Source organism: Etheostoma cragini, chromosome 1 (assembly GCF_013103735.1).
Source record: "Etheostoma cragini isolate CJK2018 chromosome 1, CSU_Ecrag_1.0, whole genome shotgun sequence".
NCBI classification, from domain to species: Eukaryota; Metazoa; Chordata; class Actinopteri; order Perciformes; family Percidae; genus Etheostoma; species Etheostoma cragini.
The window spans coordinates 16,129,682-16,155,969 of NC_048407.1; the positions used below are offsets into that span (position 1 = coordinate 16,129,682).

Here is a 26,288-nt window from a genome sequence, read left to right on the forward strand (position 1 = left end):
GGGTGGGGGAGGTGACCAGTTGAGGAAAACAGTATATCGTCAGGTAGTGAGAAGATTTTCAGAGGGGCTTAGGATAAGAAAGATAAAATCTGAAGGACTGAAGTAGGGGAAGAGGAAAGGGAGCAGTGTGTCATGAAGATTCCTCAGTTTGGTTTTGTGTGGAGTGTGGGCACCGTCGCATCAATATGCAGGGAAGGGACAAGGATCAGATGTCAGCGAGAGGTGGCATCCAACAGGGCGGGGGTAGCTGGAGTTGTGGAGCGAGAGGCACTGCTGGAACTGCTCTCCTTGGGGCTAGCAGAAAGACTTCCACAACCGCTGCCAGCCCCTCCCACAATACTGCTCTGGCCTGCCAAGGACAAGGCTCCTGGAGGAGTGCTCTCCGTGTGGGTGGGGGGCGCACTGGAGGAGGAGGGGTTGCCCAGAGGGACACTGCTACCCCCCGGCATCCCCTGCAGGCCTTGACCACAGACATGGTGGTGCTTCTCCCAGTCTTTGTGTTGGCAGAAAGAGCCGCAGTAGCGAGCCGTGTTGCAGCCGCTGCACGTCTCACTGGCCTTCCTCCCGCAGTTCCAGCAGCTCTGTTGAGACAGTGGGGAGAGAGTAGGTTGATAAAAATAAGTCTCTTTTTTGTCCCAGGAAAGCACAATGTCTTATCTTTTTCAAACACAGTGCATATATGTTAAGACCTAACATCATAATGGCCCGATCATCATTTTCTGCAAAAACTCTTTGCACAGGGATTTGATTTAAAGGCTTTACGTCCTGGTCGAGCGCCACTTGTTTGTGTTACCAGCAGGTGGTGGTCAACTGCTCTGTAATGGCCTCAGCCTGGCACTCTGCTCCAACCATCTGGGTCTGTCTGCTTTTATTTACACAGACAACTGGACTGCTTCTGCAATAATTATGACAACATGGTGCAGCACCAAACCAAGAGCAGCCAGCTGTATGAATTGCACAATGCAGGATAACTTAGAGGATAAGGGGAACAAAGTTAGGGAATTAGAGGTGAGAGGAGAATGAGGTGGAATGTAGGTGAGGAGTCTGTGATGCTCACTTCACTGGAGTCCTCCTGCTGGTTGATGACTGTTAGTGCGTCCTCAGAGGCTTGTCTCTTGGCCTCAGCCAGCGCCCTCTCCATCTTAGTACGTTCGGCTGAAATCATCTCATGAGCTTTCCTTTCGGCGTCTGACACCGCCTTCTGCAGCTCTGACATGGCCTGTCGCTTAACCTCATTCACTGCCTCCTCTGAGAGAGAGAAAGAAAGAGAAGTGTTAGTGCTTAGACCCATCGTCCTATCCTGCCTGCTCAGTCATCCTTTATTGAGGCTCTTTAAGCTGCCATCTTGTTGTATCTCAGCGAACAGATGTACATCATCCAAGATTTAAACCATTCTGCCAGAAAAGGGAAACAGCCAGACTTCAATAATTCATTTAAAAGGCCACAATCATTTCCAGTGCTGACAACAGCAGATGTGTCCTAAGTTTTGTCACTAACTTGGCTTTTTAAACCACATCCTGAGTTTGCATGATTGTCATCTTGTCATAAGAAACATTTTAATGAATTTGTGAGACAGAGTGAAGAGTAACAGTGAAGAGTGGGTAATTTCCTGCAGAGTGGGCATGCGTATTCCCGCTGCAGGGCTTCCTACAAAGTTGATTTTATCATCCAGCCTTTTGTTCTTTCAGCAGAAGCACAAGACTATTTGAGAAGACTGTGTTTTTACAACAGGCAGGTGTGTAGACTCCGTTCCAGATGGCAGTCTAAAATAAAAACTTCCTGCAGTCTCCTCTCAGTAAGAAGCAGGAGTGATTACATTTTGCCATCTTTCATATTGGCCTCATGGTGCACAATAAATGTACAGTACATGAATTTTCGTAGGGCTTTGCCACACTTATGAATAAAATGCTAATGTGGTGATGTTGTGATCACAAGGTATGATTTCTTCCAAAATGTAATTTGCTTGTGTCGCGAAGACAGCAACATTTTTAAAGATATATGTAATATTTTTGCAAAAAATATGTTCTATATTTTTATGTGTGTACTTACATTATCCCAATTGTTTTCAACAATGTTCAAACCATTTTAATTAACGACACGGACCGTGTAATTTGGTTCAATAGCATCATATGACCTTTGACCTCTCTAGTTACTCTAACATTTGGAAACACCAGATGATATGTTTGAGAGCAATCATAAAATGTCAAGGAATTATACTTGGTAACAGTAAATCAGTATTTTCTCTGCCACCCAGCCTATTTTTTTTCATAAACTACATGCCACTTTGCAACACAGTAATATAGTAGAGACCTAATTTATTGATGTAATATTTCAATATATTATTCAATACATTACAAAGTATTAATGATAATAATAATAATACATTGACAAGTGGCTTATGCTAATGCTTGGTGTATAAAAAACGTACGTAACATTATAAGGGTACAACAACGTTCAACATGCTGATAAAGTTATTCTTAATATAATTGTTTTGCCCACAGTTAACAGCACGGGGCTACCCCAACATTAAATTTGCCACCTGATGTTAGTTGTATTGGCAGTCGACTAATCTAATGCTGATGCACACCACGGCCCATCTGTCTCACGTATTGGTTTAAAGATTTAATTATTTTCTCCCTCCTGCTCCACCTCCTCTAGAAGTAGGCACACCTAGACACAAATCACACATACAAGTGGCTATCCGGGTGTCTTAAGCCAACCAAGTATGGAGGTGAGACTGAAACTGTCCTTTCCACTGCTCCCTATTTCATCCAGCCAATGTTTGTTTGAGAGGGCAATCATAAATAACTGTCACTTTTCCTCGCCGCTCAACTCCACTTCTTTCAAACTTACTGTGCAAAAAGATAAGCAGCAGGAGAGCCTTATCCAACACGATGCTGTGTATATGCGCAATCGCATGGCTGTGTGTCTGAGTTGGATTCCTATGCTTAAAACGTAGTATTCTGTCAATCCTGTCAACAGACAGTCAAACTCAGACACATGTCTCAATGCTTTTCTTCATCACATCATTCCCTCTCTACCTTTATCCTTCATTTCATTTCTACTCCTCTATTACTTTTCTTATACCCCTCCTTATTTTTGCCTTTGTATACCTCTCCTTTTGCTCCAAAACCCTATCTGTATTATCCCAAGCTTCTCAGTTATCTGGCCTAATGCATGCACCACTAAGATTAGTTTTCAAATTTAATTAATTCTTATCAAGGAGACTGCACAGCAGATGCTAGGGCAATTAGCACTTAATGGAAAACATAGGGACAGCAATATTAACGTTTTTATTCCACAGGGATTTAGCAAGTCCCTGAGACGTGTTATTTCTGTCTGCTTTTTCACACTTCAGATCTTATTTTTCAAAAGCACTGCAGTCTCTCAACCTAAACCAGAGAATATGTGGCAAATTAAAAGCATGAGGTGATGCAGCTACATCAGGCAGACCTGTCTGCTGAGCTAGAGGTGACATAAACTTACACAGACACTCACACACACACACACACACACACACACAGACACTCACACACACACACACACACACACACACACACACACACACACACACACACACACACACACACACACACATATATATATATACACACAGCACATACACTATATACAGTATATATATATATGGACAATAGAGGTGGAGATGTAGTGAGATGTGTTACTCACCCTGTCTGTTTTGGAGGTGCTTTAGTGCTGGGGAGAGTGGGATGCTTGCAGTACCTGTATTAAAAACAACTGCAATTAAAAGAGCTTTTTCTGCTAGTGAAAATGCAGCACAGTATTTTGCCGACAGCAGCAGCATCATTCCTCCTCGGGGTATTGGGGAATGACTGCAACATAATAGTGCTGGGACTGGGACGGAACAAGGTGTGAGCAAGATGGCTCCTGGGATGGGCTCTATCTAACATGCAGTATACAAGAAGGCCCATGCAATGCAACACTCCCACCTGCTTCCCTTTGGCCATAAACTAAGCCAAACAATTATAACCATGGTCAATGTTATTTTGTCTGTATATCTAAATGTCTGTATTTGATTTACTTTAGTAATATGTTTTTGTACTTTACACGTGGCTAGAAACAATCACAATTAAAAAAAAACAAAGATCCAATTTGAGTGTATATTTCTCAAGCCAATAGAGACACATTAAGCTCCAACCTGTGCTGGGCTGCTGTGGTCTGCCTTGGGCCGGGTGACTGCATTTTCACTGCAGCTTTAACTGCAGTGGCCTTTCTTAGTGGTGACAGATGGAGGGCATTTAGCCCTAATGACACAGAGGGCCTCCAATCCTCTGCCGTGATGAACCTATGGCTGTAAGGCTTCGAGACTGTGGCCAGGGTAGACTGATGATGGTGACTGTGTGTGTTGTGTTACTCTGTGTGAAGTCACTCATGAAGACAATAGAGAGAAGGGGATGCTTGGCTCCTACCAGCTTTCCGCCAGATTTCTTCTGGCAGGTATCCTGAGGGAGGCCTGTGTAAGAAGTCTCTGTGGATCTCTGAAACACAAAAGCAGGCACACACTCAGTCTCACTTACACAAACACACACACACACACAATGATAGACTCTTGATCTGCACAAACACACATAAACAAGTCTCCCCTATAGTTTCCAATTCTGTTTTTGGGACCAATAAAACTATGTTCATGGCAACATCAGTAAATTAGATCAACCTTTCCAACCATTTCTGGGAAGAAATGAGAATATGGGAGTTGAAAGTAAATCTTAAATATGAATGAGCATGCTGGCAGCATAACGGGGCAATCAGTTGATTAAAGATCCAGATCCAAGATGTTGCAACTCAGTTTGTATTGCTACAAAGTATGAGCTAAAATTAGTAAATTTCCAGAAAAGTATAATAATCTCACTGACATTTTGTGTCTTAATTAATATATTTAGGCTTTTTCAGTATATTACTGTACATAAGCCCTACCTTGCTGTGAGTGTTTTGCTTTGCCAAACAAACCCTGTGTGTGTTTGTCTACCTGTCTGTCTGCTTGTCTGCCTTTCAGCAGCCGAGGAAGTTCCTATGGGCAGTGCCTCGCTGCTGCTAGCTGTGTTGGAGGAGGAGTTGTGGTGAGGAGTAGGAGGAGGAAGAGGAGGAGGAGGAGGAGGAAGGCAGTGCTGTCCGTTGCTCCCACCTTTTTTCATCTCCTCCACGTCACTGTAGCGCCTAATCCAGTGGTTCATCTCCTCCCGGTCTGCCTCCTGGCAGCGGCGTAGCACTGTTAGAGAGCGACGCGTCTTCTCCACCATGTCCATGATGCAGTTCAGAAGCTGCAAGGGGACAGGATTTAGGATGGATGAAACTTATTAATAAAAGGAACAGGAGAAGTTTGACAGTACTCCATTTAGTTGCAAATGTAAACCCCTGTGTCCCAAACACATGTCCAGCTACACAAGTAATATAGTTAGTGAAATGTACCAAACTTGATAAATCCTTAGGAAAACATGATATGTCATGGCAACAAACAAAGACAGTTTGAAAAGGAAAGATTTACTTTTGAAGCTGTAAATCTAAACATTATTTTAATCTGTCCCAAAGCACATTCCGCCGATTAGACTTAGATGTTTGCATGTGACTGTGTGTTTCTGTCTCTGCCTATCTGTTTATAGATTGTGTGCTTGTCAGTAAATTTCAATGTCTAAGAGCACTACAACAACGATAATGTAAACAGCTGGGCTGCTGATGAAAAAGTTGAGCCAATTCCTTCCACCCTTCTGCTCCGCTCCCTGCCAACTCAACAGATTTCCTCTCTTTTCCACGGTGCCCTGTGTTTCCAGACCCGGCCCAGTTTGGTAAATGGGTTTAGCTTGGTTGACATTCAATCCATATCATTATTCCCATTCATCTTTCCCTCTCTCTCTGTCTCTCCACTCCCTCCCTCCCTTCTGAGTTGGCTATATTTATTTCAGTGAAGTGTTTCTAATTTGGCAGGGGTCCAGGTCCGGCCGGTTCTCTCCATGACTGCAGCTCTTGTCTCAGCTGCTCTCCCCAGCTGGAGCTGCGCTCTGCTGGGTTCTTAGCTCCATCTGGGGCCCGTTTCTGTGTGTGCGTGTCTGTCTGTGTGTCTAGCGAAACATGATTTTGTGTTCATGGAGTTAGATGCCAGGAAGACAGATAGGTGTCTGTCTGTTGTTAATCCACAACATTGGCAAATACCTCTTCTGGTCAGCTGTCTTTAATCACCTGCTGACCTCTTAGTATTTTCCCCCACTGATTCATAATGTTTGAAAAGGAAACAAAGAGCTGGTTGACATAAAAAATGGCCGCTATGCTAATACGTACATTATCTAGGTGCTTCCATTCCTCTGCCCACTCTCGATCTGTTAGACGGTGGTCAATCACCTCCTCTTGGCGGGCTCCATGCACTGCTAAAAGACAAAAACCTGGTTCAGATACAACGCATATACAGTATGTTGTTTTACTGACCCAGAGCAGCAAAAATAGCTGACTTCTTTCACAACTTATAAACTCCATTTAAAGAAGTCAAAAACTGAAAATGTTTCTGTTTTCACACACTTACTATAAGTTACTGTGTCTTAAACATGTGTCCATGTTTGTAGTTTGTGTCTGTGGGGTGAGTGAGAGTTAATTAATTCCTTATAATAGGTGGGATGGATTTATTAATTTTTGGGTATTGTTTTATTGTCTTGTATGTTATCAATGCTACAGCCACATGTCTAATCAGTGAGACAATTTGGCTAAGAATTCATCTTTCCTTTTGGGAAAGCAGAAGGAAGGTATAAATGGTCACCACAGTTGTAGCATATAGGCATGTTTGGATGTGATCTTTATATAGACGCACTGCCACAAGGATTATCACACTGCACTGACAACTGGCCTTTGTTCTCTACGTGCACCCCACTTACATATACACCAGCCTATAGTCTTCACCATATAACCAAGGATGGTAGGTCTATCTTTAACTAACCCTGTGAATGCAGCAGTCCTACCTGTCTGCCGGTGCCTGTCTCGGGCGTCGCGGTGTTCATTATGTCTGTAAGCGTCCCTGTATTGGTGTGCCAGGGCCATGTCTTCTAAGCGATAGTGTTGGGGTCCCACTTGGGGGTTAGGTGGGTGGGGCAGGCCATTGGGCGGGTGTGTGGGGAGGCCGTTGGGAGGAGGGTGAGCAGGAAGACCTGTGCCGGGGCTGAAGCGTTGACTGGGGCTGATGGTGCAGGGCCTTTTAGCCAGGTGCTCCGGGTGCAACCCGTCTCTCTCTGAGCTGTCTTTGGTCCTGTAGAGGAGGACGGGATTGTGGGTTAAAACATAAATGAATGTTAAAACACTCCATATTACTATTTGATGTGGTGACTATAATATGTAGTTTTGTAGGATCCTATGACTCTTTGATATCCTACAATATTCTTTTGAGAACTTAAGCCAGGAAGTATATAATGTCACCACCGCAGTTAGTAAAAAGTAGACTGTAAAGATACTGTGTCAACAAAGACTTCCGGAAATTTAAAAAGCATAGGATGAAAGTTGAACGGTTGGACACAGACTAAAGCCTACAGCAGTGGGATGCGTGGTACATTATGACATACAACAAAACAAATCTTTCTTGTACAATTCAGTGTTTATTTGACAATATGTTATGCTCTTGCACAGCAGGCTGCATCTCAAAAGATATGTTTATACTATCACTTTTACTATTATTCCCCAAAAGTCAACCCAAGAATAGATTTTTAGCTGCTTCAAATAAATTATAGATCAATCAGAAATTGTTTTGATGCTAACGTGACTAACCTCATTTACAAATAAACTGCCACTGAATGTCTCATTTTTCACTTCAGTTTAATTGATTTAACTGATTTTTAACACCATGTTAATGTCTGTAGGGAGAAAAATAACTTTTGTAAGGCCTTCTAGTCCATCTATTGCCTCGCCAGACCACAATGAGTAATGTGAAAACTGTGGGATGGATTTGCCAGGCTAAATAGGCAATGCCAGAATATTACTTCATAGTTCAGGAAAACATAAAAAAAACAGAATGCCCCTGAAATCAAATCAAGGGGCAACAAATTGCCCGCTTTATATGCTAAACAAATAGAACGATATGATTCATTTCATGATGTTTGATTGGTTGTGTTTGTGCTGACAACATACTGTCACAACAATTTATTTTGAAAGATAACATCATTAATTATTGTGGACTATACCTGTTCGAGGAGTGTATCACAAGGAACACAAACATGTTTTTTAAAGTTCAACAACTCCCACATGGTGAATGCTAACACACACACACACACACACACACACACACACACACACACACACACACGTAAGTATCCCTGCTGAGAGCTTCTTGTTGTTCAGTTACAGTAAGGCAGTGCTCCACCAAAGCTTTTGCACAGCTGTACACCATATGTATCAAACAAAGCCAAGTCCAACTGTACACCATGCGTCTCAAGCTCTTAATCTGAATATCCCTCAGCCAACTCTTAGATTGCAAGTATTTCTCCCTCTCCCTCCCACCCTGCTCTCGGGCTTAAGGGGCAATATGGGCTGAATGCTGCGTGTTTGGCAGATGTTTAGTGGCACTCATTTGTGGCCGTGTACTTGTGTGTGTGTGTGTGTGTGTGTGTGTGTGTGTGTGTGTTTGTGTGTGTGTGTGTGCGAGAGTGGTTGTGTGATTCAAGCCATCTGGACAGTTTACATGGGAGTGTTGATAATAATCTGTTTAGCTGGATGGCAATAGCCAGGCATTCGGATGCAAATCACTCTTTATCATCCTGGGGATCAAAGGCGAATGAACGCAACGCTGCCCCATGTAGATGATGTGTGTTTATGTGCGTGTGCTACGTTATACATGTGTATATTTGTCTGTCTGCAATACTCGTACGCATCCCTGGCTCTAGTATCTGACAACTCAGATGAACAGCTGGTGCAATGTAGGCCCTGTCGCAGCCTGAACAACACCCCCTTCCTCCACGAGCCCCTCCTGCTGAGTATAAGCCACAGGTCAGGAGGCGGAGGTGTGTGGATTACAGTGGGATTGCACATTCAGGTCCAACCCCTAGTCCCATCCAAACCACCACCGCCCACACCCCACTCAGGATGTGCTCAGTGTTACCATCTGGACACATCCCTGACATATGGACAGCTACTGGGAGCCCACAGGACATTTAGAGAAAGGAAAAGGGTGGGAGCAGGAGAGGGATAGCGAGTGAGTAAGAGAGGTGAAGAAGTGATCAGAACAGGACAGTGTCTGTAAAAGAAGAAGGAAGAAAGGAAAATGCCAGCCAATTCTTAGCACTGGGACAGTTTCAAAGCTTACTTATGGTCTTTCTGTCTGCCTTTGTGTTGTGCTGAGGACGTTTACTGTACTTCACTCCTTCTTCTTTGTCTCTCTTTCTCTCTCTCTCTCTCTCTCTCTCTCTCTCTCTCTCTCTTTTGCTTCTCAGACACTCTCTTTCTTTTCCTACAGTACATTTATCATTTATCTCACCCTTCCCGTCCAGACAGCTGGCAAAGCCAGCCTGGCATCAGGGCTGTCCAGACTTCCGCCTCCCGCACAGAGGATTTATAGCCTCCCCTTTTCACTTGGCATTCTGAAATACCCTAAAATAATTCATATATAATGCGTATGTGTGTTTGTGTGTGTGTGCACCTTTGAAGTATGCGTGGATGTGTTTTCTTGTGTTTAATGGAGACATGCTACCTGTCAGGGGTCCTCCTCTTGCCATGCTCATTCATCTCCAGCATGATCTCAGAGGAGTCAAGGGGCGAGCTGGCATTCGCGTCCAGGAGAAGCTGCTCGTGTTGGGCCAGATACTGAGCTGGAGTCTGCTTGGCCAACCTGGCACAGTGGAGCAACTCTCTCTGCAGCAGGGGCAGGTTTGCCTTCAGTGGTAAAGAAAGGCAAGAAAGACATTTCTGGATTAGAAAAGTAATGAGTTCTTGTAGAAAGGTTGTAGATTAACTGAGCCCTTGCAAATGTAGAGGAGATCACAAAAGTAGGTAATACAGTGATCCATTACAGTTACCAGAAATAAATGTGTAGATAAATTAAAGTTACCTATGAAAATGTTCACGGTTACATTGGTGGTTACATCTGAATGTTTTCTGTAAAAAGCTGTATTTTTTAATTATTTTAATTGTTTTGCTTTGCAAGTATGTCTTCTTTTACCATTTCCAGCCACAGATGTTTAATAAAGTTTGATGCTATTCTGATGCCTTCGGTTAGTGCTCCTGTTTGAATTTGCAGCGCCATCCATCAGTTAAATTGCCTCTCAGGCTGTCTGAGTTGCCACTATGACACACACTATGGCTACAGACAAAAAAAAGAAAAACATGTTGCTGTGCTGGAAATCTAAAAAAAACCATTCCATGCAAAATCTGAGCAGGGTTGGAACATAACTGCACAATGCAAAAAATGTTTGTCAAAATGCTATCCATGTCCAAATGTCGATATCTAAATTCAGGAAACCTCTGAAGTTAAATTAAGTTATCTTAAAGCTTACCTCAGAATGATCTCATATAAAAAAGAGGCGCTGAAGTTGGCCTTTGTAGTGGCTGGTCTTCCTAATTAAATCATTAAAATCTTAATTCATGTGATTAAGGATTGTTTGGCAATAGTCAGTGTTGAGCACTGTTGTAGGGTTAACACTGCCACATATAAACACTTGAAAACCGTTGAAAACGTTCATTAGAAATTCAGAAGAGCAATCAAAAAGTAATTATTAGATAAATAAATTAGATTTCTTTGATAAAGTAATTGAAAAAGTTATTCTACTATTACATTTTAAACAGGGTATCTTATAAATCGGTGACCTGTTACATTGCCAAAGTAACCTTAACCTGGTGTGGAAAAGACGAGAGGTGAGCTAAAAACTTGTGGTGGAATAATATATCGATGGAGTGAGAGTGAAATAACGCCAGATTAGGGCAAAAGAGAAAAAGAAAGTGATAGATGAAGAGACAGGATGAGATAAGGCAGGTCCCTTGACACCTTCCTCTGCCATATCTCTCTCTCTCTCTCTATCTCTCTCTCTCTCTGAGAGGGTGTGCTGATCCGAATGGTGTGTGTGTGTGTGTGTGTGTGTGTGCGTGTCAGTGCTGTCAAACAGCTCTCTCAGGCTTGTCTGGCTGATATAACACAGCCATTGCTGCAATGTCCCAGATGTGGAGCATCATCGCACGCCAGGAGGTCTGACACACTCACACACGGACATTCACAAGCACATCCCACCATTTTCTACATAGTACTACGGGGTGCAGTAAACACATTATACACCTAGCAGAAAAGGAAGGAACACACAACAGAAATAAATACAGTAGTGTAGTCCTGAACACTGGCCATATGGAGAGATGTCAAAATCTCCGAACACATCTATTGAACACATCAGACTTGATTTACTGTGTCTTTGTGCACAATATTTACCTTCAGAAAGGGAATGACAAAAGGCCTCAGAGGAAAGTTGGTGGCCTCATGGAGTTTGGAGTGAAACTCTTCAATGGTGAGAGTGGAGTTCTGCCCAAGACAACAGGGAGAAGAGGACAAAGAGTTGCTTAGAAACAAACTTTTATAACATTCTCTTACAAAGTTCCGAAAGCTCATAATTTTTTCATCTTGTTCACACAAGATCCATATTTATGGATATCCATAGCAATAGTATTCTAACTCTTTTCATACTGTTATTGATTTAACTGACTTTGTTAAAGTGTTATTTAGTACCTTTTAAAGTTCTATACAAATACAAATATTATTAATGTCATTATTATTATTCATGACAAGAGAAATTTGTGTGCACAAGTTATCATCTTGTGTGAACAAGATAAACAAATATCTACTTTTGGGACCTGTACTGTCTGACTGTTGTACAAAGACAAATTTACAATATGTAGGAAACTCATGCAACACTTTAACGGTTTGCTGTCATCAAGCATAATAAGTAAATACAAAAAGAACTGCTAAAAAAATGAATGGATGTAGAGTAATGGTGGAAAGATTTGTCAAAATAATTCATGATCACAACTTACCACCAGCCCCAGCACAAGGCTGCGCACTCTCTCCCCAATCTCAGGTGATATGTCGTTGCCAAACTGCTGCAGTGTGGTCAGGAAGCGCTTCAGTTTGCAGAGTTGCCGGGCACCACAAGCTGGTGGGAGCTGCTGGTTGGAAAGCGAGGCCGTCGACGACATGGCCGGCCCATTACTGAAGCCATTAGGAGTGGACGGAGCACCGTTCAGTGATGTAGGAGAGTGGCTGCTCCCATTCAGCACTGCAGATAAACAGACAGAAGGAACGTGAATTGGGTCAGTAGTTTTGGAGAGACCTGAGGGCCATTTGACAGATATGATCCGTGATGAGGGCAGAAACACTCAATCCTGCTAACAGAAAAGTAATAATTATAAGTAAAGCACACCATTGACTCAAATTCAACTCCAAGCCTGCAGTATGTGATGCACATCGTGACTTCAGTGGTGCAATATTCTGCCAGTTCGGCTGAGAGCTTTAAGTGTGTGTGTGTGTGTGTGTGTGTGTGTGTGTTTGCAGTAACTTCAGCTGTCTCACAAGTGGTACCATTTGCCCCCCAACTCCCACCCCTCCACCTCTCCCTGCATCAATCTATTCAACCCTGCTCCTAACCCTCTCCCCCTCACTCACTCACTCACTAGGACACAACTATAAGAGGAACTTGTTAAAGAGGTGCCAAAAATAGGCCTGTGGCCTGTGTTACTTTTATTCCAATAGCAGGTGTGTTGCTAAATCTGGCCCCTACACATGTCCACCAGCTGAAAGTAGATTTGCAGCTTTAAGGTTCAGAATAGACTCAGCATTCACACACATATATAATCACTCACATATTCCTTGTAATGCTGGCACAAACAAACTCACAAATAGCTATCTCTCTCTCACACACACATACACACAACAACACACACACCCTTTTCCCTGTTTTCATAGTATTACGTCAGAGCAAGAAGAAAAAACACAGATCATTGTAAAAAATATGATTTACGTTTTTAATTTAAAATAAAGTTATTTTATAAAATGTGTATGAAACTATTTTTCCATCTTCTATCTTATCAGTGTGCCATATTTATTTGATATACATATATGTACATATCTGTGTTTAAATTACTAAACTGTTTTCGCTCAGATAAAACAAATAGTCTAGTCTGTGTATGGAATTTCTCCAAATGATTGTATATCATCACAGCAGCATATGCAAGCACTTACACTAAGCATAGCATCCAAACAATAATTTGATTACCTCTGCAGCAACTTAGTCTTTTCAAATGGACTAACCCATGTGATCCAAACGGAGGAGGAGAGAGCTACACTGCTAACCACCCGCCACAACAGGTGAAACAACATGGCCTGTCATTGCTATATAGGGAAGAAAGTAGTCTATACACCGCAACGTCACCCTGACCATCACCGCCCAACCAGCTGGTAAACAACACGAACACACATGCACACACAATGCCACAGCCGCACTCGTTCATGCGCTCAAAGACACTTGTCCCACTAGCAAGGGCATTCTGCACACCAAAAGACACACACACACACACACACACACACACACACACACACACACACACACACACACACACACACACACACATACACACACACAAAGATGCTTGCAGACGCACTGCTTACACACAAGTGACTCCAACACTTGTTCACTAGAACAAGAAAGAAACACATATTTGGAATCTCTTTCCCTTCACACAGGCGTATAAAGTGTCAATGCCAGTTGACATAAGAGGGACAAATGACCATGTAGTCCACTGAAGATGCCTTTCAGTTGCAGAAGTGAATTGATTTCTTAGAGATTGATGGGTGGGTCAGGTCAACACACTGAGACATAGTCAGTGAAAAACTGTTGTAGCAAGAGTCAGACGCAAACTAGACTTTTAATTTCAAAGCAAATTTTGAAAAGTTTTAAGAATCTTTCGGGGGTAGTGGATAGTTGAGGATTGACAGGAAACAAAAGGACAGAGAGACAGGAAATGACATGGAACAAAGGCCCCTGACAAGAATTAAACTGTGGACATTGTGATCAGACGTTTAGGCCACTGGTTGACCCGATTTATAGCCTATATGGCTTTTGAGCTACAACTTATAATGATTTGGAATGAAGAACATACCAGCTCACATAACTATGGCTATATTCTCCAGTACTTAATATGAAATAAAGAGTTAGAGCTGTTACAGTGTTGGGTTGTTGGTTCAGCACACCTACCAGCTTTCTGTTTTTCTCACACCTGCCTAATTGCTTGCTGACATAATGCCTCAACACAAAGGATCCTTTTCAAGTCAAAGAAAACATAAATCTAAAAGCACGTGGGCTAAGCTAGCCCAGCTATAGTTTGAGGTCAAGATTTTGGACTTGAGACAATAGACACATAAGTCACAGTATACTGTTGACTTAAGATTTCATTAATCTAGGAAAATATTTAAATAAAAATTTAAATTAAGAAGAAAAGATAAGAAAAGGGTCCTTACTTGATTTACTGGTAGCTGGGGTGAATGAAGCATTGCGATTGGTTGCTTGGCTGACAGCCGGGGGTGGAGGAGGCATGGTGGGTGGGGTGGACCTGGGCTGGGTTTTCACATCCGCAGGTGAATCTGGCATTGTTCCAACCTTCTGCACTCTGCTCCCTGCAATTTGAAAGGAGAGAAAAAACATCAAAATAGTGCTCCATGATGGAAAAAAAAAATCATACTTTCAAAGTGGAGACAGCTGGTTAAGGAGGAGGCCACTGACATTTTCACCTGGGAACCATCGCTTGTTTCCTTGAACCAAAAGCCCCATAAAAAGAACCAAAACAAATCAATGCAGGGAGTGGAGATGAATCCAAACTTGTATTGTGTCTCTCTTGTTGGAGATTCATGGGCCAGGGAGACATACAGTAACACCTGCTCACTCGCTCAGCTGCTGCTGACTGAGAGACCCCCCTTCCCTTTCTCCCTCTATCTGTCTCTCTCTCTCTCTCTCTCGCTCCTTCACACATACACACCCCATGTAGCTCTGACATCCCAATCAGTGCCCCTTAACTGTAACCTCCAACCCCAGACGCACACACATATTCACATGCACACACTCCTCACTTCTCCCCGCCTGTCCCCTCTCGTTCCCTAGTTCAGACAGCCGGCTTGACAGCCAGTGACAAGTGCAGCTGGATCTGCTGCTGTCCATCACTGAGGACTGGCTTTTAGCAGAACTCTGTCCTTCTACCAGAAGCTTCACTGTTCTCTGCCAGACACCCTGCCAGACACCCAAACAAGGAAAGGCCAGGCTCTGTAGCTTGAAGGGAATGGATGGTACAGCAAGGGACAAGAGAATAAACCATGACACAGGGTGGATGTTCCGCGGCCACAAGTGTGTGAGGACTGTTGCCTTACATAATGAATTTGTGGCAGAGGGCCTCATGCAGTCTGTCTTCAATAAAACACCGACATGCACAAAACTACGTACACAAGTCAGACTATATGTATACTGAATAATGAATACACTGGCAGGTCTGTTATTTAGTGATGTATCTATGGAGTGTTGACTGTCCTACTGTCTATGTGTCCGTCTATCAGTGCAGCTGCTGGAACCAGATCTTTTTGCAATGTAAATCTGAGCTGAGAGGTGCGATGACTCTGCAGCCTGTGAAAACATAGCTTTAGAGTATGTGTACATGTGTGCAACTGGCAGGGAGTGCAATGCATGTGTATTAAATGAAAAACCATGAACTCAATATGCAGCACTGTTTATATATTTGTCCATAAATGTGTTTACTTCCACACTAGTACTACACACCACCATTAGGTGTAGTAAACACATGCATTCATGATGAAAGTAATAGACTGAGTAAGGATAGAGGGCCCTCTTTCATGCACTGGTAAAGCAGATGAAAACCACATTGTAGACGGTATGTGGCATTCATTGATTCTCAATAACTCTTTCTGTTTTTCTTGTTCTCTCTTTCAGCTCTCTGTTATTGTATTACAGGAAAAATAAATTAACTGTCTGATCCTTTTAAACGTGGAACCTAAACAAAGCCAATCAATAGCATTTTTTCCCATCATATGTACCACAGAGTTGAGGTAATTGCCTGTGTGGCAGGGTCATTAGACTGGGCTTCTGCAAATCACAAAGAGTTACTGATAAGTAGTGATAACCCCGTGTTATACTACTACTAATAAAAATAATTGTAAACCAGATAGCCAAAGGCCTTTTATGCATCTGAAAAACGTCAACAATAATCTTTTGTTGCAAATGTATTAAAGTCGTCCAACTTACATATTAAATCACTTTGGGTTTCTCATTTAACTTTTTGTGAGCCAACTGTGAACCCAGTGTTTTCCTCCACAAAACCTCCAGCCTCAGTTGGCCTCAACCCTTGGTGTTAGCCTATTTCTGAGAGCTCATGTAGACGTGATCAACAGCTGGTGTCTGTATTTAAAGAGTGCCACTCTGGAGTGTGCTGTACGAGGGCCATTGACACAGTGATCCTCAAGAACACGAGGAGCCGTCCGCTGTTTTCCCTATGCCAGTCACACTCAATATAAACACACAAGGTTGTAGATAGAGGCAGATGGGGAGGGCTGGTATAAATAGATGCAGCCATTCTCTTCTAAAGAACCCTAAACACACAAACAGGCTCTCTGTGCTGCTGAATTGCAGGCTGCTTACTGTAGGGAGGCAGCCATATGTTTCAGTAAAAACCTCCTCTTTGATCAAATTTACTGTGCCACTGTATGTACTTTAAGACTTAGTGCACATCCTAACAAGAATCCTAACATGCATTATAATACCAATCCCGCTACTATTCCAAACTGTAGTTTAGCCCCCAAGACAAATCGGAAGTTCCACTCAAATGAACAAGAGCTGGGCCAATGTGTGATCAAAAGATCAGGAGGGTGACATAAAATTCTCTGTTTAGAACACAGCTATTTTGATCCCTTCCTTGAGAGGAGAGGAGGATAAGGGGGCTGTCCTGTCTGTCTGTCTCATCCAACCGTGGGATTATAAACATCTGTTTAATCTGACCAGCTACAGGGACACGGCACTCACATACGCACCATGCTCTGGATTTCACGTTTAATACATTAGGAAGTCTGCTTGGTCCGCAACCCCATCTGTGGCCATCTGTGCACCAATTGTGCTATGTGCTAAAAGACAAAACACTCATACCGAGAGAAGTAGAGAGACGGGTATACCAGGTAAAACAGACTTGTGGGTGAATGTTGTCTGGACCAGGCTCATTCTCCTGTCTGCACGCTGTTCTATTTCCCCCCACAAGTTTGCATCTGGCTGTCTGAGAGCAGCTCAGGATACAGATACGTCCCAAACACTCACTAGTGAATAGGCTGAAAATAAAACAATACAATAACAGACATTACATACCTCTCTGCTCCTGTCTGTGCCTGTGTCTCTCTCTCCGAGTCTCTGAACAGCTGTATGTCTGCACGTTTGACGTAATCTTTGCTCACCAAAGAAACAGTCTGAGTTCTAAAAATGTTCTCTTTCTTCTACTCTCCCCTTGTGCCATGATGAAACAAGATGAAAAACAATTCACTGCGGGACACAGAAAAACCACAGATCATGTACTATACGACTGCACACACACAGAGCAGTGGTTTGTCTGATTTCTAAAACCATTTTGGGGTATTATTATAGATTTAGGGATGTGCCTTCATTAAACCCATTGAAAAAAAAAACACACATAATACATACCATCATGTCTTGACAAGCCATTCAGATACATTTGGGTCTCATTTCATGTTGGCATATGTCCGTGTCTTGAATGTATGCACGTCTGTGTGTGTGTGTGTGTGCTTCCACTGGAAAATACAGCTGCAACTTATTAGCTTTAGCTAACCACTGCACAACAGTCCCCTTAAATCCCCCCTGTCTATTCAATCTCTCATACTCCACAGAGACTCTCTCCAGTGACCACATAGCCCTCAAACTCTCCCTCTGTCTCTCGCTCCTTACATCCCTCCCTCCCTCCCTCCCTCCCTCCCTTGCTCCCTCCCTACCACTGTAATTCCCCATGTCTCCAGGAATGCTGTTGTTTTTAATTTCTCCCAGCTGCTTTGGCTGGCTGCCCGGCCGCCTGGCTTCCCACATCTGTTCCCTATCAGGTCGATGAGGAGTCCACACAAACAGAGACTGAGCCCCTGGCCCCCAGCCTCCCACCAGGCCATCGTATCAAAATATGGGGATTGTAGCACTGGACCTAAAACTTGGGGATACAGCATCTACAGCCCCTCCACTCTGCCAGCCTGAATGCCATTAAAAAGAAAACTGGCAACATCAGTAGCACATGACACATTATCTCCTTCTAGAGCAATCTACAAAGAGAGCATATTTTGATATATGCCTTGTTATTAGTGTAAAGTCTGAACTGTGTCACAGGTAAGATGGGAGTGTGTGTGTATATATGCGTGTGTCAGCACACAGAACGCTTCTGCAGACAGATCCCAGACTCCACTTCATCTTGAGCTGATTTAGAGTTCAGAGGCTTTAAAGCCCTCACTAATGACATAGTGGGAGGCAGGCCTGTAAAGTGCATGCACACACAAACACACTCACACACATAGATATAAATACAGATGTATGCACACATGCTCACAAGTTTGCTGAATGCATATGCTCATGCTGTGGAGACAAACATGTATTTTCCCCTATGTTACTTGAGAATCCCTGCGATAGTACACATGCAGTGCCGGCTGAACAAACACGTTGAACCAAAAAACAAACTGGGGATGGGGGTGTGTGCGCCTTAATAAGCACTAACAAAAGCACTCCTGTCTTTGATCAGATAACCATGAGCAAATAATTGACAAGTCACCAGTTTTTCTATTGCTTCAATCTTTTCTTTAAAATAGGTAAACTGGCTAGAAATAACTTGAGGATGGGGGGTGAGGGTCGATTACAGACAGTTTATCCAGGGCTGGGGGTGCTAAGGGTAGAGGAGTTGTACTTCTGTCCCTCTGAGCTGCAGGAATCCTGTCATACAGTGCTTATACCTGTGAAAGCTATTATTGATGTAATTGTATTGAAGTTCTAGCAACCATCTGTTCTCCTTTGGGAGGGCCTGGCTTCTCTTGTCGGCACTGAAGTGGTTATGTGCAGCATATCACTGCTGCCGACGTGCTTGCAGAGAAAAAACTTCCTTTTCAGATTTTCCCAACGGCTGCTAATAAAATCCAGATGCTAGACTAAAGCTGTTTCTGCCTCGCTCCCTCGCCGCTCTCTCCTCCGTCTCCATCTTCTGTCCTTCTACATCTCTTCTCTTAGTCCCCACACCTCCTCCTTCTCTCCTGTCCTACTACACTGCAAACCATTTATTTTGCTCTTTTAATCTATCTCTCCTTTTTTCACTCCCCCTCCTCCCTACTCCACGATCCATCCATCCATCCTCGCCTCCCCTCTTTCTCTCCAGCCACTAACCAAGAGCCATTCCTAAATAAAGGAAAGTATTTGTGACATTTACCCAAGGTGGCTACGCCAAGAACAACTCCCTGCCTAGCCAGACACATCTGGAGTTTGTTATAACTACTGGGCATTGGTACCAGCACGGGCTATCTCACCACAGAAAGTAGTCACAAATACTGGATCATAGGAATCATTTAAATTAGACTGCATAGAATTTCACAGTGACTAGCTTTTCATCTCAAAATGACAACAGTAATTCTTGTTGCTCAGACCAGAGCCGGACAGTCCGGCAGCTTTGCGTGAGTTCTCAGTTTTTTAGCAGAAATAGTGGGTTATGCAGTTTATATGCATGATTATGCAAGTATACGACAACTTTTATATTGTGTGTATATTCTGTATTCTGTGCTTGTATCTCTGTGTGTGTGTGCGTATGTGTGTGTGTCTGTCTGTGTGTGTGTGGCTCCAGGGTCTCTGTGTGAGAGGAGTTGAACACCTGAACATCAATAACTGTCATGTGGGCCACCTGGGACCCCACAGCCAGCTTGCACCATGGGCACACAGCCATCACCAGCACAGCTGCCACAGAGCGAGAGAGATATGGGGGAGGAAGTGGGATACAAGACACACACACACACACACACACACACACACACAGCTGTATAAGGAGGTGACTGAATGGGTCAAAAAAACACAGCAGAGAGAAGGATCTGCATGTAGCCTCTTGGTATATTCTTCACTCTTTCATGTTACTCTCTTCTTTGCATGATAACCTTCCTTAATCCTTTGTTCCCTCTCATCTACATCTTCTTTTCCTCCTCCTGTCAGCCATGTGCCTAATTTTGCCAACTGAGAGCTCAGCCTCAGGCTGCCAGGCTTCAACATCAGATCAGACTTTCTTTTGTCATTCCTCTTTCAGATGAGCTCAGTTCATCAGACATGAAATAGAGTTCTGTATAAGCCTATAACTTTGCCCGTGTCTTTCAGACCTGAGCTGACTAAACTCCTGACTGGTGTAGCCAAATTTGAGATCTTAACTTGAGACCTAAAACTGCTGTTTTTTTTCATTTCATATATTATCTTCCATAGGTAGATATGCAATGCTCAATGGGAAGCATTGCATTTCCACCTCCAACACATTGCATTCATGGAGGCAGATGACTGACACAGTAAGAGAGAGTGAAAGAGTGACATTTCTTAATGGAAAATTGAATTTGAAAAAAATTGAATTCTTACATTTGGAAAAAATCATAAACACAATAAATAGTAAAGAAAAGAAAACATGATTGAAAAATGCCTCTGTCCTTCTTTGTCAGAGGATGTTCACAACGAGCGCACTTACATAAATAAGCTGCCCGATCCAAACACCTGCAGCCTCACCCAACACCAATTAGCTCATCAGGCTTTAATTACTCTGTTAATTGCATACAGGCAGCATGAAGGGCAACCTGGGAATAGGGCAAGGGGGGCCTCTTGAGGACCCAGCCTGACAAGCCTGACAAACAAAGAGGCCGTTTTCCAACAAGAGCAGCCACAACAGAGCGACTCTGGAGGCTGGGAGGAAAACCAAAACAGCAGACAATGGCTCCAATTCCTCATTAACATCACTGTAGCACCAAGTGATGTCACTTCCGCTTCTGATCAGTTCGGCATGGAAACAGAATGATGAGAGAGACTGTGGAAAGCAGAGACATAGAGGAGGAGGAGGAGGAGGAGGAGGAGGAGGAGGAGGGCCTTGTAAAGAAAGTACATCTGCGAGTGCCTACACTACATCTGGATTAGTTCATATTGGTCACAGGAGGGAGGGGGAGTAGGGGTGTGTTGGGGTTGGAGGGGTGGTTGAGAGGAGCAAGCGTGGGAATGGCCCACTGTTAAGTTTAGGGCATGTGGGCTTATTGTATTTGTGGGAGAGTTAGGCTGGAGTCTCCACAAAGTGACCTGTCTGTCATAGAGCTCGCAATAACACAAACATCCTCTTAACTGTGCGTAATCTGGACAAACACACACACACACACACAGGATACGAAAACTGCAACACAGGCATGAGAAAATCTGTATTTTTGTTTTTACATCATGTTGACTCATGTTATTTGGTATTTATTCATCATCCTTGGTAAGTGTCTCTAATGATCCGTTGGTGTATCAGTCCGGCTGCCTGTCTGTCTCGCCCTCACAGCAGATGTTCTCCCTCCATTTCTTCCAGGAGCAGTGTTTGAGGAGGTGTATCCAGGAAACAGTGGCCAGCGCTCTCTTCCTGTGTGACAGGTGTGCGATGGAGGCCTGACAGCTGCTGTCCTGCTCTCTCTTTCCCTCTCTGTTTTCCTCTCTCCTGTTTCTCCCTCTTTCCAGCCAGCTGCAGCAGAGAGCAGCTCTGTTTGTTCTTACGTCACTGCTGCTGCCTGCTGATTTATGGAGCACAAAAGACTTAGATTTGACCCTGGCAACACACACACATACACAACAACTGTAGCATCTTTGTCCTCGTAAACTCTGACTCCGTATGTGTGTGTGTGTGTTAAACGGGATGTGTGAAGTGTGGCTGCCTATTTTTCTCCCAATGTTTCTTTGTGCACCTTTTAAAAACCTGACACTGAGCTGTCACTTACAGCTAAAATAGGAAAACAAACAGCAGATTAGCCATTCTCCTACTTGATGTCATGTATTTCATTTCATTCAGTGTTAAATGTCTGCTCCGTCACTATGGAGCTGTCAGCACTGACAAAACTGTCTGAAGCCTAAACTGCTCCCCAGCTCGCCAAAGCTCTCATATCTCTTCATTTGGCCTGCAGGCACAGTAACAATAGCTCCTGACATTAGCCAGGCATGGGTAGGGTGTTTTGTATTATACTGCAGGACCCCATAGGTTTCACACATTGACACACACACAAACCAGTGGGAAACAGTATGTGGCAGAGGAGGTGATGGGCGGGGGGGCATTCACATGACAGGTTAGAAAAAAGCTTTGACAGTTTCTTCATTTAGCCTACAGCCAGCATATCGGAAGCTGCCGAAATAAATACCAGCTACTCCTCTGGGACAAGAGCCGACCACAGAATGCCGGGACAAAAACAGAGCAAGCGGGCAAAGGAAGAGAGTGACTGCGGTGCCAATAACATGCTGATTATGTGAGCTAATTGACAAATTAGGATGCCCCGCTGTCATGTCATGGTCAAAGTAAGTGGACAGCAACAGCAACAGTGCCATAATAAAGGAACTCTTCTTTTGTGAATTATATGAAAAATTCTATTAGAACATGCCAGTGTAGGAACATTTTTATTAATTCCTAAATTGCATTAACATTCATTAAAAGATCAATTAGTCACTGTTCTGTAATTTGGAGAGAAAAACTAAATTAAGTAGAAATGGACTTAACCTTGGATCCAATACTAGTCGGACCTTCTTAGACTGTTGTTAGAACCCTAAATGTAAACACAAAAGCTAAAAATAAGATCCAGCCACGTACCATCTTTTTTTAACTCTCACATTAAGATTTAAAGTCTTGCTGTATGATTATGCTTGAATGAGATATCAGGGCAGGCTCTAAAGACTAAAGTGTGTTCTTGTTTTTGTGGAATGTTCGAAAGATTAACAGTGTGTTTGATGACAGCATTTTGAAAGTATCGTGATGGATATTTGTTTGTGAGAGGAGATCTTATATTGTCAGGGATTAAATGATTTAATCATAGGACAATGGGGATGTTTTTTTTCTAACTTTACCACCATCCTGTGTCCATCCTCTTCAAATATCTGGTGGTAACGATAGCAGTGCACTTTATAAATGTACTGTGAACGTGAACAGGAGGTGCATGACTATCCTATGATTAGTACTGCAGTTTTCAGAAGGTTATCCTGTAAAATGTCTATATATGATCACAGCACTCCTGTTTATCTGAAAGTCTACAAATGTATGTAGAGGTCAGACAACATTAACGGGAGGAGGTAGCACAGAGTGGAAACCATCAAACACACCCCTGCACCCTGCTGAGGCTCCTGGTGACTTTAAAAGCCAGGCAATAACTCACTTCTCAAAGTGACCACTGCTCTTTGACACATCAAGGAAATCTGTGGCCTTCCTCTCTACTGTGTGTGTGTGTGTGTGTGTGTGTGTGTGTGTGTGTGTGTGTGTGTGTGTGTGGGGTGGGGGGGGTCAGACGAGGAGGCAGAGGAAGGAAGGCTGGAGCCGAGATTAAGGTCTGTACAACTAACTGGTAACACAACGGCACTCAGTGGCTCAGTCATCCATTTGAAGAGAGACGGAACCATCTGTGTGGCACAGGATCTGTTTCCAGGAGATAACAGCTTTTTTAATTTCACAAATACTGTACAGAGAATGTGAGAAACATGTCTTCCTTCCCAACCTCTGCCTGCATGCTCACGTGTTGCAGCACTTCTCCAGATGTCCAGAGCGGACTGCTTTAGAGTGGAGGCCTTAATAACATCAGTCTGTCTTCCTTTGTGCTTGTTTACACCATGCCTGTGATAAAGGTCTTGGCGTGGGGCAGAAGGAAAGGGAGGGGATCATTATATCAGGTAGCAGTCTGTTGGCCTGTCCATTTGGCTTGATTAAAACAGAGCTCACCGCTACTGTAGTTTAGCCCAGCTGCTTCCTGTCTGACTCTGATCTGAACACACTTCCCACCATGAAGCAGAGAATGTGGGAGGTGAGAAGGTGGTGCTGGGAGAATAGAACAAGGAAGAGGGTCAAAAGAAGGTCAGAGGTCAGTCGGCCAGTAAGGAAATAAAAGGTGAGAATGGAGAGCAGGAGGTGAAATAGGCACAAGACAAGGAAGGGAGGAGGAGAAAGCATATCTTGTTCTTGGCAGTAGCTGTCAGCAATTCAACTATACAGTATTTTGCATGTGAATTCATCAATGTTGTGCCATTTGTTTCCTGCATTTGTGAGCATATCTGTGCACTGGAAATGTGCCTCCCTTTTGAAAAGCATAATTGAGGGTGCAATTTATCAGTGGCGTTTATGTTGAAGTAATTTTAATAAAGTGAAGAGTCCATTCAACAAATAATTTCCAGAAATGGTGAGTTTTTACCATTGGCTGTCCCAGTTAAGCATTTTACCTGCTCTGCACCCATGGAAATATTGAGAAAAGAGGCCTGATCATCAGTGGCTGTAGAAAAGTGTTGGGACTAACTTGCAGAGATGAAATGGTCAGCATGCTCATCTTTGTGGATGTACTATATGTTATTCTTCGGAATCCGAGTGGATGAGTGCACATGTAGGGAAGCAAACGGGGAAAAGTGAGAAGAGTGATATTTCAAACACACATTTGGGGTTTTACTTGGCCTCCACCCTCTGCTCTGCTCCCACGCTGTGGCGTCAGCAGGCCAGCAGGCCAGCCATCCAGCGAGTGTGTTTCTCATTTCATCAGATGTTGGGAAGCTGTTTGCTTCTCCGTTCTAGTCTCTGACATTCCCCATCTCCCCAGAGAGGCTGGGCAGCCTTGTCACAGTAATGTCAAACACATGTGGAACAGACCAGGGCATTGCAGACCATCACACTCTCTCTCACACACACACACACACACACACACACACACACACACACATACACATACACAGGAACAGAGCGGGAGGCGGTCAGAACCACACTGGTCTTTCCCACTGTGTATTAGGATAAACAGCAGTGAAACCATAGAGATTCAACGCCTGGAACGCCACTTTATCCCTCCTTAAGTCACTCACTTGCTCCCATATCTACACAAAAACACACACATTTACACACTGATCTCATTAAACTCACTTTGACTGTACAGCATCAGCACAAGGCTGCTGTTAACACAGACATACCAAAGAACAACTAACAAGTCAAATAACTCTCTATAACATGTCACTGTCTCCTCTTTAAAAACCATCCCAATTTAGCGGTATGCATTGTTTTGCTTCTATTATGAACACACACACTCACTGGGCAGAAAATGGTATGACTAATATAACCAACAATTAAGTCTCCCTCACCTTCTGCAGTGCAGAAGGCTAATATTCTTGCAATGGAGGCAAAGCTGTGCGACTTCTTACAATCAGCTAATCTGAGAAGAAATAGTGCCCATGCGTGTTTCTTGAATGAAAGCTTGTGACGCAAATGAAAAGATGAAACGAATGAAACGTACTGAAAGGTCAAAAGGCACAAATAGGAACCGTACAGACAACACATACACAGAACCATAAACAAATACATACACACACAGGCCAGATGTCAACCGCTCGGCTTGTTTTGTATGTGATGGCCCAGGTGTCTGTGTTGTGGTGACCACCTGACCGACTCGCTGTGTGCTCGCAGCTCCCGCCCACTCAAGGCCATCTGCTCCACTCATTAATTAGGAGACAGCCAGTTTCACCTGCACTGTGGCCACATTTAGATCACAATAATTACCACACACACACACACACAAGCACACTCAACAAGCCCGAACACTAATGCAGTAAACACATGAGCTGTACAAAGATCTGCAGTCACAGCACAGACAGAGTCGCGGCACCTGCACCAGATGCAAGGGTGGAGTTTTTTTTTCCAACATTTGGGGGGGTCACTTATTAAGCAGGGGGTCTAGGGATCCTCTTTTTTCAATTGCTATTCCTTTTAAGCGTCCGGGTAGCTCACCTGGCCGAGCATGTGCCCGAATACAGAGGCTTAGTCCTCGCCTCAGCAGCCGCGGGTCCTATCGTATAAAGGCCTACAAGGCATTCTGGGAATTTTTGTAACAATATGTGGTTTTTCTGCATCAATCTGATTTCAGAAATTTCATGGTACATCTTGCTGCAACCGTACATAGTTGCTTTATCTCCTTTGCGTTTTATGACGTATCCCAACCACTGCTTTTGAGGTTACCTATTGCCCCCACCGACTTTATTGGAGGCATT

General features: G+C 43.5%; 1 protein-coding gene across 6 annotated transcripts in view; it reads right to left on the minus strand.

Annotated features, from left to right (window-relative positions):
* cbfa2t3 (CBFA2/RUNX1 partner transcriptional co-repressor 3) overlaps positions 1 to 26,288 on the minus strand; it is a 37,371-nt gene continuing 11,083 nt past the window's right edge. For 2 of the 6 annotated variants that reach the window (XM_034881999.1, XM_034882034.1), the window contains exons 2-12: positions 14,489 to 14,644; positions 12,010 to 12,251; positions 11,411 to 11,500; positions 9,689 to 9,870; positions 6,978 to 7,261; positions 6,310 to 6,395; positions 5,006 to 5,297; positions 4,449 to 4,517; positions 3,688 to 3,741; positions 1,058 to 1,248; positions 1 to 590 (exon numbers count right to left, since the gene is read on the minus strand). In XM_034881999.1, the coding sequence (XP_034737890.1) occupies positions 213 to 590; positions 1,058 to 1,248; positions 3,688 to 3,741; positions 4,449 to 4,517; positions 5,006 to 5,297; positions 6,310 to 6,395; positions 6,978 to 7,261; positions 9,689 to 9,870; positions 11,411 to 11,500; positions 12,010 to 12,251; positions 14,489 to 14,644 (2,024 nt within the window). In that variant the 3' untranslated portion in view covers positions 1 to 212. The remainder of the gene's footprint in view (positions 591 to 1,057; positions 1,249 to 3,687; positions 3,742 to 4,448; positions 4,518 to 5,005; positions 5,298 to 6,309; positions 6,396 to 6,977; positions 7,262 to 9,688; positions 9,871 to 11,410; positions 11,501 to 12,009; positions 12,252 to 14,488; positions 14,645 to 26,288) is intronic. The other 4 variants (XM_034882023.1, XM_034882005.1, XM_034882044.1 and 1 more) reach the window with 4 other exon arrangements.